At 36.1% G+C, this 13,817-nt stretch overlaps 1 protein-coding gene across 6 annotated transcripts in view; it reads right to left on the reverse strand.

Annotated features, from left to right (window-relative positions):
- Positions 1-13,817, reverse strand: part of GRIA3 (glutamate ionotropic receptor AMPA type subunit 3) — a 652,505-nt gene that overhangs the window by 234,954 nt on the left and 403,734 nt on the right. For all 6 annotated transcript variants that reach the window (XR_013992917.1, XM_081042112.1, XM_081042113.1 and 3 more), the window contains 2 exons: positions 13,514-13,621; positions 12,120-12,326 (listed from right to left, as the gene is read on the reverse strand). Coding sequence is in view for 5 of the 6 variants with exons in the window: in XM_081042112.1 (XP_080898238.1) it covers positions 12,120-12,326; positions 13,514-13,621 (315 nt within the window). In the remaining variant the exon portion in view is untranslated. The remainder of the gene's footprint in view (positions 1-12,119; positions 12,327-13,513; positions 13,622-13,817) is intronic.

Below are 13,817 nucleotides of genomic sequence, written 5' to 3' on the forward strand. Positions count from 1 at the left end.
AAGCTCTCATTTAAAGTTGATGGAGAGATAAAGACCTTCCCAGAAAAGAATAAACTGAAGGAATTTATTAGCACCAAGCCAGCATTGAAAGAAATACTAAAAGGACTTCTGTAAATAGAAGAAAGATGAAAACAATCTAACTAGAAATTTAAAAATGGCAATAACTATGTACCTATCAATAATCACTTTAAATGTAAATGGATTAAATGCTCTAATCAAGAGACATAGGGTGGCTGAGTGGATAAGGAAGCAAGACCCTTGTATATGCTTTATACTAGAGACTCACCTAAGATCAAAAGACATACACAGGCTAAAAGTGAAGGGTTGGAGTAAGATATTTCATGCAAATGGAAGCAAAAAAAAAGCTGGAGTCGCAATATTTATATCTGACAAAATAGACTTTAAAATGAACAACATATTAAAAGACAAAGATGGGCACTATATAATAATAAAGGGATCAATTCGACAAGAAGACATAACACTAATAAACATCTATGCACCTAACATAGGAGCACCTAAATATATAAAACAGGTACTGACTGACATAAAGACAGAGATCAACAGTAACACTATCATAGTAGGGGACTTCAACACACCTCTGACAACAAGGGACAGATCTTCCAGACAGAAAACCAATACGGAAACGACAGCCTGAAATGATACATTGGACCACTTGGATTTAATTGATATTTTCAGAGGATTTCACCCAAATGCTGCTGAATATACGTTCTTCTCAAGCGCACATGAAACATTTTCCAAGATACATCATATATTAGGCCACAAAACAAGTATTGATAAAGTTAAGAAAATTGAAATCATACCAATTGTCTTCTCTGACCACAGTGCTATGAAATTAGAAAACATACAGGAAAAAAACTGGAAGACACACCAATTCATGGAGGCTGAATAACTTATTACTAAATAATGAATGGGTCAAGCACAAGATCAAGGAAGAAATCAAAAGATATCACGAGACAAATGAAAATCAGAACACGACGACCCAAAATCTATGGGATGCTGCAAAAGCAGTTCTAAGAGGGAAATTCATAGCACTGCAGGCCTATCTAAAGAAACAAGAAACATCACTAATTGACAGTTTATCTTCACACTTAAGGGATCTGGAAAAAGAACAGCAAAATAAGCCCAAAGGTAGCACAAGGAAGGAGATAATAAGGATCAGAGCAGAAATAAATGAAATAGAAACCAGAAAAACAATACAAAACATCAATGAATCCAAGAGTTGGTTTTTTTTTTTTTTTTTAATTAATTTATTTATTAGTTTCAGGTGTACAAAACAAGGTAATACTTAGACATTCATCATTTATATCCCTCATACTGTGAACCCCCCTCCCCCCATCCACTATCCCTCCGACCTCACACTGAACCATCACATTATATATATAAAATTATAGTTGGCATTCATTAATGTTTAGCTTCTGATGTACAATGCCATGATCAGGTATCCACAGTATCCCTGAGGTGGTCTCCCAAATAGGACGCATGTCCATCGGATACCCAACAAAATCTTTACAACATTATAGAATACCTTCCCCAAATTAATTTTCAAAAGAAAAACCCTGAGGCCATCTTGAAGATAAACAAAATTGACAAACCTTTAGCCAGACTCATCAAAAAAAGGAGAGAGAGGACCCAAATTAATAAAATCAGAAATGAAAGAGGAGAAGTGACAACAGACACCACAGAAATACAAAAAATTCTAAGAAACTAGTATGAGCAACTATATGCCAACAAATTTGACAATCTGGAAGAAATGGACAATTTTCTAGAGGCATACAACATTCCAAGGCTAACTCAAGAGAAACAGAGAACCTGAATAGACTGATTACCATCAGGGAAATTGAATCAGTAATCATCAAACTCCCAACAAACAAAAGCACTGGACCAGATGACTTTACAGGTGAATTTTACAAAACGTTCAAAAAACAATTATCACCTATTCTCCTCAAGCTCTTCCAAAAAATCCAGAAGGAGGAAAGACTCCCAAACACTTTTTACAAAGCCACTATCACCCTGATCCCAAAGTCAGACAAAGACACCACAAAAAAAGAAAACTACAGGCCGATACCTCTAATGAACGTAGATGCAAAAATCCTCAAAAAAATACTATCGAACAGAATTCAGCAATACATTAAAAAGATCATTCACCATGATCAAGTGGGATTCATCCCTGGTATGCAAAGGTGGTTCAACATACTCTAATCAATTAATGTGATACACCACATTAACAAAATGAAAAATAAAAATCACATGATCATATCAATAGATGCAGAAAAAGCATTTGATAGAATCCAGCAATCATTTATGATAAAAACACTTAAGAAAGTGGAAATAGAGGGATCATATCTCAACATAATAAAGGCCATATATGATAAACAGACAGCTAACATCATACTCAATGGGGAAAATCTAAAACCATTCCCCCGAAGATCTGGAACAAGGCAAGGTTGCCCACTATCTCCACTTCTATTCAACATAGTGCTGGAACTTCTAGCCACAGCAATCAGACAACAAAAGAATTAAACGTCATCCAAATTGCTAAGGAGGAAGTAAAATAATCATTATATGCAGATGATATGATACTATATATACAGAACCCTAAAGACTCCACCAAGAAACTATTAGAGCTGATAGATGAATTTAGTAAAGTAGCATGATACAACATTAATATTCAGAAATCAGTTGCATTTGTATATAACAATAATAAAATATCAGAAGGACAAATTAAGAAAAGATTTCCGTTTACAATTGCTCCAAATACTATACAATACATGGGAATAAATTTAACCAAAGAAGTAAAAGATCTGTACTCAGAAAATTATAAGACACTGAAGAAAGAAGTGAAAGAAGACATAAATAGATGGAAACACATTCCATGTTCATGGATAGGAAGAATTAATATAGTTAAAATGTCCATACTGCCTAAGGCTATATACATATTCAACGCAATTCCTATCAAACTACCAACGACGTTTTTCACAGAAATAGAACATATAATCCTGAAATTTATATGGGACCATAAAAGACCCTGGATAGCCTCAGCAATCTTGAGAAATAAGAACAAAGTGGGAGGTATAATGATACATGACTTCAAATTATACTACAAGGCTACAGTAATCAAAACAGCATGGCACTGGCATAAAAATAGACACATAGATCAATGGAACAGAATAGAGAGTCCAGAAATAAATCCATGCTTATATGCCCATTTAATCTATGACAATGGAAGCAAGAATGTACGATGGGGTTAAGACAGTCTGTTCAATAAATGGTGCTGGGAAACCTGGACAGAAACATGCAAGAAAATGAAGCTGGACCACCTCCTTACACCATATACAAAAATAAACTCAAAATGGCTTAAAGACTTAAATGTAAGATCTGAAACCATAAAATATCTAGAAGAAAATATAGGAAGAAACTTCATGGACATTACCCGCAGTAAGATTTTCACTGATATATCCCCTTGCACGAGGGAAGTAAGAGAGAAAATAAACATGTGGGATTACATCAAACTAAAAAGTTTTTTCACAGCAAAGGAAACCATCAATAAAACAAAAAGGGATCCTACTGAATGGGAAAAGATATTTGCCAATGATAAATCTGAGAAGGGGTTAACATCACAAATCTGTAAAAAAACGCACACAACTCAACTCTAAAAAAACAACCCAATTAAAAAATGGGCAGAGGACATGAAAAGACATTTTTCTAAAAAGGACATACAGATGGCAAACAGACATATGAAGAAATGCTCAACCTCACTAACCACCAGAGAAATGCAAATAAAAACCACAATGAGATACCACCTCACCCTGGTCAAAATGGCTATCATCAATAAAGCAACAGACAACAAGTGCTGGCACGGATGTGGAGAAAAGGGAATGCTTGTGCACTCTTGGTGGGATTGTAGATTGGTGCAGCCTCTATGGAAAACAGTATGGAGGAATCTCAGAAATCTGAAAATGGAACTACCCTATGATCCAGTAATTCCACTCCTAGGCATCTATCCGGATAAATCCAAAACTCCAATTCAAAAATCTGTATGCACTCCTATGTTTATTGCAGTACTATACACAATAGCCAATACATGGAAACAACCGAAATGCCCATTGGTAGATGACTGGATTAAGAAGCTGTGGTACATTTATACAATGGAGTATTACACAGCCATAAAGAGAAAAAAAATCTTAACCTTTGCAACAACATGGATGGATCTAGAGAACATTATGTTAAGCGAAATAAGCCAGAATGAGAAAGACAAGTACCATATGATCTCACTTATATGCGGAATCTAAAGAAAAGAATAAGTGAATGAACTAATCAGAAACATTTCTGGGGATAAAGAGGAAAAACTGAGGGTTGTTAGATGGGCGAGGTGGTTGGGATAAGGGGAAAGGTGAGGGGATTAGAAAACAGTCGGTAACCACAAAATGGCAGCACGTTTTTTTTTTTTTTTTTTTTTTTAGCACGGTTTTTGAAAAATAATTTTGGGAACATAATCAATAATGTTGTAAAGATTTTGTAGGGTATCTGATGGACACAGGTCCCATTTGGGAGACCATCTCAGGGAAGATTTAGATGCTTGATCAATGTACTGTCCACCTGAAGCTGAACAATAATGAATGCCAACTATAATTTTATATATATATAATGTGATGGCTCGGTGCGATGTCAGAGGTATACTGGATGGCGGGATGGGGGAGGGAGGGTATACAATGTGAGGGATATAAATGATGAACGTCTAAGTATTACCTTGTCTTGTGCACCTGAAACTAATAAAAATAATAATAAAAAACAAGAAACCAAAAAGTACTCTAAGGAAGCAAAAAGTAGGGGCACCTAACCAGACTGCAGCTGGGTGAAAGGTATTAGGGGAGGTGTCCTGAAAGAGGTGATACCTCTGAATTCTGGACAACTGGTAAGTGATGTTAGCTGGCTAAGAGAGACAAAGGCATTTTCAGGCATGCCCTAATATAGAGCTGGGCACCTTTAGGGAACTTCACATTATTTTCTATAGCTGGAACATTGAGTATGAACGGGAAAGAGTACAAGATGAAGCTAGAGAGGTAGGTGGGTGCCAGATTATGAAGCACCTTATTTGTTGTGCTAAAGAACAGAAATTTTATCCTGATTTTTAAAGTGGTAAATTACAATAATGTAGATATCTGATTTGCCAGGGCAAGCCCAGAGGTAGAGAAACCAATAGAAGACTGCAAAATGGTAAGAAACTTAATTAAGATGATGATAGTGGGAATGAAGAGTGTGTCTGGATTTGAAAGACCAAAGAATTCAATTGATAGGGTATGGCAATTGACTAGATATGAGGGGAGCAATGAGAAAAGATGATCAGGTTGCTTAAGAAACTAGGTGGGTGGTGACTCTGCTTTCTGAGACAGGAAAAACAGAAAAAAGAAATTTTCATTAGAGGGCAGTTTGTACGTAATGTTGCCAAATAGAGTTCCCCAATTTTAATTTCCTTTAGTAAAATAATCCTGTTGCCCAAAGTATGCCATTGACAAGCTAATTTTACAAAATTCAGGTGTAAAATAAAACCATTTTTTTTTGGATACTACATCAAAATGGCGGTGTGAGTTGAGCCTCTGTAAAGCACCCCTGGAATTTACAACTAATTGAACAATAATAACTCCACAAAGGACTCCCTGCAGAGCAGACAGGCAAGACAAAGAAGCCCTCTACTGAATTTACCTAAAGGTGGGAGAATCGCGTGAGCCGGAGAGGAAGGAAGGGAGAAGTGCGGAGACAGAGCCACGTGGGCTCAGGATGCATACCTAGCTCAGTGTTCCAGGCTCGCTGCATCCCGGAACTACCGCAGCTGCTGGAGACGGAAAAACTCGGACTGCTAAAGCTCCGCTTATGGCCCACAGGGCTGAGGGGGCAGAATATAACACTGCTGAACCCAACGCTCACAGCAGAGGCCTCAGAGAAAAGACTGAGGGAAGAAGGCTGAAAACGGTGGTTTAAGCCCTCACTGCTGAGCAGAGAACAGAAGCCTTAGGCACTGAGACTAGCCACCCCCTCACTACCCTGCCAGAACTCGCCCCGCCCCCACCTGCCTGGTTGTAGAGGCGGAACAGTAGCAGTGTCAGATCAAAAGAACAGAATATTTGCTGGTCTGAGGACAACAGACATACATTCACAGCCCAACTAGTTCTGGCAAAGCGGAGGGAGGTGTGGAAGCAAGACCAGCTGTGGTGGTGGTCGCCGCCATTGCTCTGGGCCACCTCTAACAACTCACACCGTCCCTGGTCTCACTTATCTGGGCAGATCCCTGCAGCACTAAACAGAACTGCTGAAACATACGGGCTCTGTATCTGGTACAAGAAGAGCTTTGGAACTTCAAAAGCTCTCCACATACCCACACGGACACTGCGCCATGTGACCCAGGATAACTATTAACAGAGGAGAAGCGAGTCTCCCAGGGAATCCCCCAATGTCTGAGAAGATGGAATAGTGAAGAGAAAACATAACACTACCGTGTGAGAGAGAGAAAAACGGCTGCAGTTGGAAGAAGATAAAACATTCTACCAACAAGTATTGGAAAACAAAAGAAAGACCTCTTCCGATCAATCTGTTGCAGAAGCCACTCCTGTAGATGTCTAGGAAGAGAAATAATAAATCAGTAATTGCCATGAATAACCAAGGCAACAAGACAGCTCAGAAAGAAAGTGGAAAGTCTCCAGAAAAGGAACTTAAAGATATGGAAATATGTGCCTTAAATGACAGAGAATTCAAGATTGCAGTTCTGAAAAAACTCAACGAGATGCAAGAAAGCACAGAAAGGCAGTTTAATAAACTCAGAAACACAATCAAAGAACAACATGAGCATTTTACGAAAGAGATTGAAATTTAAAAAAAGAACCAAATGGAATTTCTGGAGATTAATAACTCAATAGAAGAAATTAAGAATGAAATAACCAGCTTACGTAATAAAGTTGACCAGATAGAGGAAAGAATCATTGATATCGAAGATAGAAACCTGGAAAATACACAGATGGAAGAAGAAAGAGTCTTGAGACTTAAAAGAAATGAAAAAACTCTACAAGAAGTTTCTGACTCTATCAGAAAGAGCAATATAAAAATAATAGGCATACCAGAAGGACAACAAATAGAAAAAGGAACAGAGAATATATTCAAACAAATTGTTGATGAGAACTTCCCAAACTTGTGGACAGAACTGGATCCTCGAATCCAAGAAGCAAATAGAACACCTAATTAGCTGAATCCCAACAGGACTTCTCCAAGGCACATTGTATTGAAGCTGTCTAAAATAATCTACAAAGAAAGAATCCTAAAGGCTGCCAGGAAAAGAGACAGTAACCTACAAAGAAAAGCCCATTAGATTATCATCAGATTTTTCAGAAGAAACTCTACAAGCCAGGAGGGTGTGGAACCAAATATTCAAACTATTGAAAGAGAGAAATTATAAGCCAAGAATAATATATCCAGCAAATATATCCTTTAAATATGAAGTAGGAATAAAGACCTTTCCAGACCTACAGAAGCTGAGGGAATTTCTAAAAATAATCCCAGACTGAAATATATACTGTAATAAAAGTAGAAACAGAGAGAAACATCATAGAATACCACCACACAGAAATAATAGACAACAACAAAAAGACAAACAAACCATGCAGACATGGTCATACCAGAAAACTAAAGACAGAATGACAGGAAATCCTCACATATCAATAATCACCCTAAATGTAAATGGACTGAACTCACCAAAAAAGAGACACAGAGTAGCAGATTGAATCAAAAAACTAAACCCAACCATATGCTGTCTACAAGAGACACAGCTCAGCTACAAGGACAAGCATAGACTCAAAGTGAAAGGGTGGAAATTGACACTCCAAGCAAATGGTACCCAGAGAAAATCAGGTGTAGCCATAATGATTTCCGATAAAACAGACTTCAGGGTGAAAAAGATAACAAGAGACAAAGATGGACATTTCATAATGGTAAAGGGGACTATACAACAAGAAGACATAAGAGTCATCAATATTTATGCCCCCAATCAGGGAGCACCGAAAAATCTAAAGCAACTACTAAGAGAACTAAAGGGAGAAATTGACCAAAACAGAATCATACTAAAATAAAATAAAAAAAATAAAATAGAATAGAATAAAATAAAATAAAAATAAATAAAATAAAATAAAATAAATAAAATAAAATAAATAAAATAAAATAAATAAAATAAAATAAAATAAAAAAATAAAATAAAATAAAATAAAATAAAAAACGTAAAAAAAAAATCATACTAGGGGATTTAAATACATCATTGACAGCTATGGATAGATCATCCAAACAGAAAATAAATAACGAAATAGCAGCCCTAAATGACACATTAGATGAAATGGACTTAATTGAGAAATAAGGAGCACTTTATCCTAAAACATTAGACTACACATTCTTTTGTTGTGTACATGGAACATTCTCAAGGATAGACCACATATTGGGACAAGAAAATCAGCCTCAGCAAATTTAAGAAGACTGAAATTGTACCAAGCCTATTCTCTGATCACAAGGCTTTGTAGTTGGATATCAACTGCAAAAAAAAAAGCAGGAAAAAACACAAATACATGGAGGTTAAACAACATATTTTAAAGAACGACTGGGTCCAAGAAGAAATTAGAGGAGACATGAAAAGATACATAGAAACAAATGACAATGAGAATACATCCTACCAAAATTTTGGGGATGCAGCGAAAGCAGTTTTAAGAGGGAAATTTATATCACTACAGGCCTATCTCAAGAAACAAGAAAAATCCCAAATAAATAACCTCATGTTACATCTTAAAGAAGTAGAAAAAGAAGAACAAGTGCAACCCAAGGTCTGCAGAAAAAAGGAAATAAGAAAAATCAGAGCAGAACTAAATGAAATAAAGAACAGAGAGACAATAGAAAAAATTAATGTGACAAAGAGCTGGTTCTTTGAAAAGATTAACAAAATCAACAAACCCTTGGCTAGACTCACTAATATAAAAAGAGAGAAGACACTAATTAACAAAATCAGAAATAAAAAAGGGGAAGTTATCATGGACACCACAGATATACAAAGGATCATGCAAGAATACTATGAAGGACTATATGCCACCAAATTCAATAACCTAGAAGAAATGGACAAGTTCTTAGAAACATATAGCCTTACAAGGCTGAACCATGAAGAACTGGAAAATCTAAACAGACTGATCACCAGTAACGAAATTGAATCAGTCATTTAAACCCTTCCCAAAAACAGAAGTCCGGGACCAGATGACTTCACTAGTGAATTCTACCAAAGCTTCAAACAGGATGTAATATCAATCCTGCTCAAACTCTTCCAAAGAATTGAAGAAGAGACAGTACTCCCTAACTGATGTTATGAGGCCAAGATTACGGTGATACCAAATCCTGGTAAGGACAACACAAAAAAAGAAAACTACAGACCAATATCTCTGATGAACACAGACGCAAAAATTTTAAACAATTCTAGCAAATCGAATACAACAATGCATTAAAAAGATTATGCATCACGACCAAGTGGGATTCATCCCTGGGGCACAAGGATTGTTCAACATCTGCAAATCCATCAATGTGATACATCACATAAACAAAATAAAGGATAAATATTATATATCAATTGATGCAGAAAAAGCATTTGACAAGATACAACTTCCATTTATGATTAAAACACTTAATAAAATATGTATAGAAGGAAAATACCTTACCATAATAAAGGTCATATATGAAAAGCCCTGAGGTAATCTCATAATTAATGGTGAAAAACTGAAGCCCTTTGCTTTACGTTCAGGAACACGACAGGGCTGTCCTCTATCAACTCTGCTTTTCAACATAGTGTTGGAAATTCTTGCCAGAGCAATCAGTCAAGGGAAAGAAATAAAAGGCATCCAAATTGGGATGAAGAAGTTAAATTATCACTCTTTGCAGATGACATGATGCTATATAGACAACCCTAAAGACTCCACCAAAAAGCTATTACAAAACAATCAACAAATACAGTAAAGTTGCTGGCTACAAAATCAACGTACAAAAGTCCAGTGCATTCCTATATACTAACAATGAAATCTCAGAAAAAGAAATACGAAAAACAATTCCTTTTGTAATTGCAGCAAAGCGAATAAAATACTTAGGAATAAGCTTAACCAAGGAATAATACTTAACCTACCTAGGAATAATCCATAACCAAGGATGTGAAGGAGTATATGCTGAAAAGTATAAGACATTTTTGAAAGAAATTGAAGAAGACACAAAGAAATGGAAAAACATTCCATGCTCATGGATTGGAAGAATCAAATAGTTAAAATGGTCATATTACCCAAAGCAATATACAGATTTAATGCAATCCCTATCAAAATCTCAATGGCATTTTTCAAAGAAATAGAACAAAAAATCATCAGATTTGTTTGCAACCACAAAAGACCCCGAAGAGCCAAAGCAATCTTAATGAAAAAGAACAATACTGGAGGTATCACACTCCCTGACTTTAGCTTGTACTACAGGGCTACAATAATCAAAAGAGGATTGTATTGGCAGAAAAACAGACACATAGACCGATGGAATAGAATTGAGAACCCAGAAACAAAACCACATAAATATGGACAGATAATTTTTGACAAAGAAGCTAAAAACATACAATGGAGGAAGAGTGCCTCGTCAATAAATGGTGCTGGGAGAATTGGATAGCCACGTGCAAAAGAATGAAACTGGACTGTCAACTGTCACCATGTACCAAATTAATTCAAAATGGATCAAAGACTTAAGAATAAGACCTGATACAATAAACCGCATAGAAGAAAACATAGGTACTAAACTTATGGACCTTGGGTTCAAAGAGCATTTTATGAATTTGACTCCAAAGGCTAGGTAGTGAAAGCTAAAAGAAATGAATGGGACTATATGAAATTAAAAGCTTCTGCACAGGAAAGAAACCATCGACAAAAAGAGGCAACCACTGAACGGGAGAAGATTTTTGGAAACAGTGCGTCCGATAAGGGGCTAATATCCAAAATATACAAGGAACTCATGAAACTCAACAACTAAAAAACAAACTACCCAATTAAAAATGAGCAGAGGACCTGAAGAGACATTTCTCCAAAGAGGACATACAAATGGCAAATGGACATATGAAAAAATGCTCCACATCACTAATCATCAGAGAAATGCAAATAAAAACCACAATTAGATATCACCTCACCACAGTCAGAATGGCTATCATCAACAAGACAAATAGTAACAAGTGTTGGAGAGGATGTGGAGAAAAAGGAACCCTCATACACTGTTGGAGGGAATGCAGACTGGTGCAGCCGCTATGGAAGGCAGTGTGGAGGTTCCTCAAAAAATTACGAATAGAATTACCATATGACCCAGCAATTCCTCTCCTGGGTATGTCCCCAAAAAATCTGAAAAATTTATACATAAAGAAACATTTTCTCCAATATTCATTGCAGCTTTGTTTACAGTGGCCAAGACATGGAAACTACCATAATGTCCTTCAATAGATGAATGGATAAAGAAGTTGTGGTATATATACAGAATGGAATACTATTCAGCGGTAAGAAAAGATGATATAGGAACATTTGTGACAACATGGCTGGATCTTGAGAATTATATGAGAATATAATGCTAAACCAAATAAGTCAGATAGAAAAAGCAGAGAACCCTATGATTTCACTGATATGTGGTTTATAAACCAGAAACAACAAAAGAACAAGACAAACAAATGAGAAACAAAAACTCATAGACACAGACAATAGTTTAGTGGTTTCCAGAGAGTAAAGGTGTTGGAGAGTGGGAGATGATGGTAAGAGGTATCAAATATATGGTGATGGAAGGAGAACTGATTCTGGGTGGTGAACACACAATGGGATTTATAGATGATGTAATACAGAATTGTACACCTGAAATCTATGTAATTTCACTAACAATTGCCACCCCAATAAATGAAAAAAAAAACAAAACATTTTTTTTACAAATCATATGAAAACAATATAGTCGGATCAGTATTGCATTTTAAAATTAAATCCTCTATCTTTGTTAATTGAAAAGCTTAGAAGTAAATGAAAATAGAGTTGAAAAGAACTTACCCCATAGACAAGTTCTCCAACCATGCCATTCCATATTTTAGTCTCTGGATCTCTTGCACCATATTTCCCGTCACCAACAATGGACAATTTGTATTTGATTCGTACATGTTTGGCTATTTCATAGGCTAAGTCTACACAATAGCCTTCATATCGCTCATTTCCTTCTAGTTGCTCATGGTTCTTCTTATACATTACATATGGTGATTCCTTTGGGACCAGAAGGAAGATCAAAGGATTACTCCTATACATTTTTCTAAGTGATGATAAATGTAATCACGAAGTCGTCCTTCCCTCCATCCCTGCTGTGGCTATTGACCTTTGGTGTGTGAAAAGCGATTTTAATTTTTTTTTGCTTAATAAGCAAAAGAGCCTCAATCAACTATTCATTGGGCTCTATATTCCTCGGAGTCCTTAACTGATAATTTAAGGAAGTAGAGAAGGGTTTAAGTTATTTTTGACAGTATGAAAGAATGATCTGTTTCTACCTGTATAGTCTTTGATTTAGTCAAACCATGTAAGTTCACCTTACATGAAGGTAAACTGCCTTTGATTTCTTGGGATTTACCATGTAGGAACCACAGCCAACCCACGCAAACCCTAGGGAAACATTGTGATATTTGTGAAGTGAGAGTCTGTGGCTTATTCATTTTTACATCCACAGGGCCTAGTACAGTACCTAGGACAAAATAAGTATTTGATATGTATGTTTAATTGAAAGGTAAACTTCAGTCTAATCTCCATTCAATTAATCACAATTTCAGGTTACTGGCATACTCATTTTTAACTGAGGTTTGTATTTTATTCAATAAAAACATACCAGCTTTTAGAAAAAACATTTTAAAACTAAATGAGAATACTATCTCACATTTCAGTAGAGTTTTGAATTTTGCATGAAAGCTTTACATGGTGAATATTGCCTTGAAATGGCCTTATGACATATGTAGGATATTATTATATCCATTCTATAAATTTAAAAAATCCACACAACCTGAGGCTCAGAGAAGATGTGACTTGTACAATTAAGCGCACGTTTACTAGTCTACTAGTGGTAGACCTATTATTAGAAACCCAATTTACTCTCTCCTCTGCACAATGCTGTCTCCTGCACAGTGAAGAATTAAATTTCATGTCCAGATGAAACATCAGTCCTATAGTGTAAGGAGGGGGGTAAAGAAGAGAATGATATCTGAAACTGTTCCAAATTTCTATTATTTTTCTTTTAAAAATGAGATTCATTTCATTATAATGGCACGGTATTTCAAGAGGTTCCTAAGCTGACCTATTGGAAGTTTTCACTGTTTGAACTTGAGGTCTTTCTTACTGGCTGAATAATGTTTTTCAGAAAGCAGAAGTCTTGATGGACAGAAAACCCACCTACCTTCTTCTATACTTACCAGAATGGTAGTCACTACTATAGTCCGGTTCTCTGAGGATGTACTATCATTGCTGATTTGCTGATCTGAGAATGGTACAAACCTTTCATATTCATTCCAGTAGCCAGCCTAGAAAGAGCAGACACTTGACTTGTTGCCTATTTTTCACTCAAAAAGCACACCATGAAATTCAAGTGCTGTGGAATGAAACGTTTTTTAAGTCGCTTGATTTTTACAGGGATTGATGTCCTGTTTCCCTCTGTCTTGCTATCCAAACCAGGACCCCAAAACCAACACACATCTGAATTGTGAAACAGATGTTCTG

Source organism: Rhinolophus hipposideros (genome assembly GCF_964194185.1).
Source record: "Rhinolophus hipposideros genome assembly, chromosome: X".
NCBI classification, from domain to species: domain Eukaryota; kingdom Metazoa; phylum Chordata; class Mammalia; order Chiroptera; family Rhinolophidae; genus Rhinolophus; species Rhinolophus hipposideros.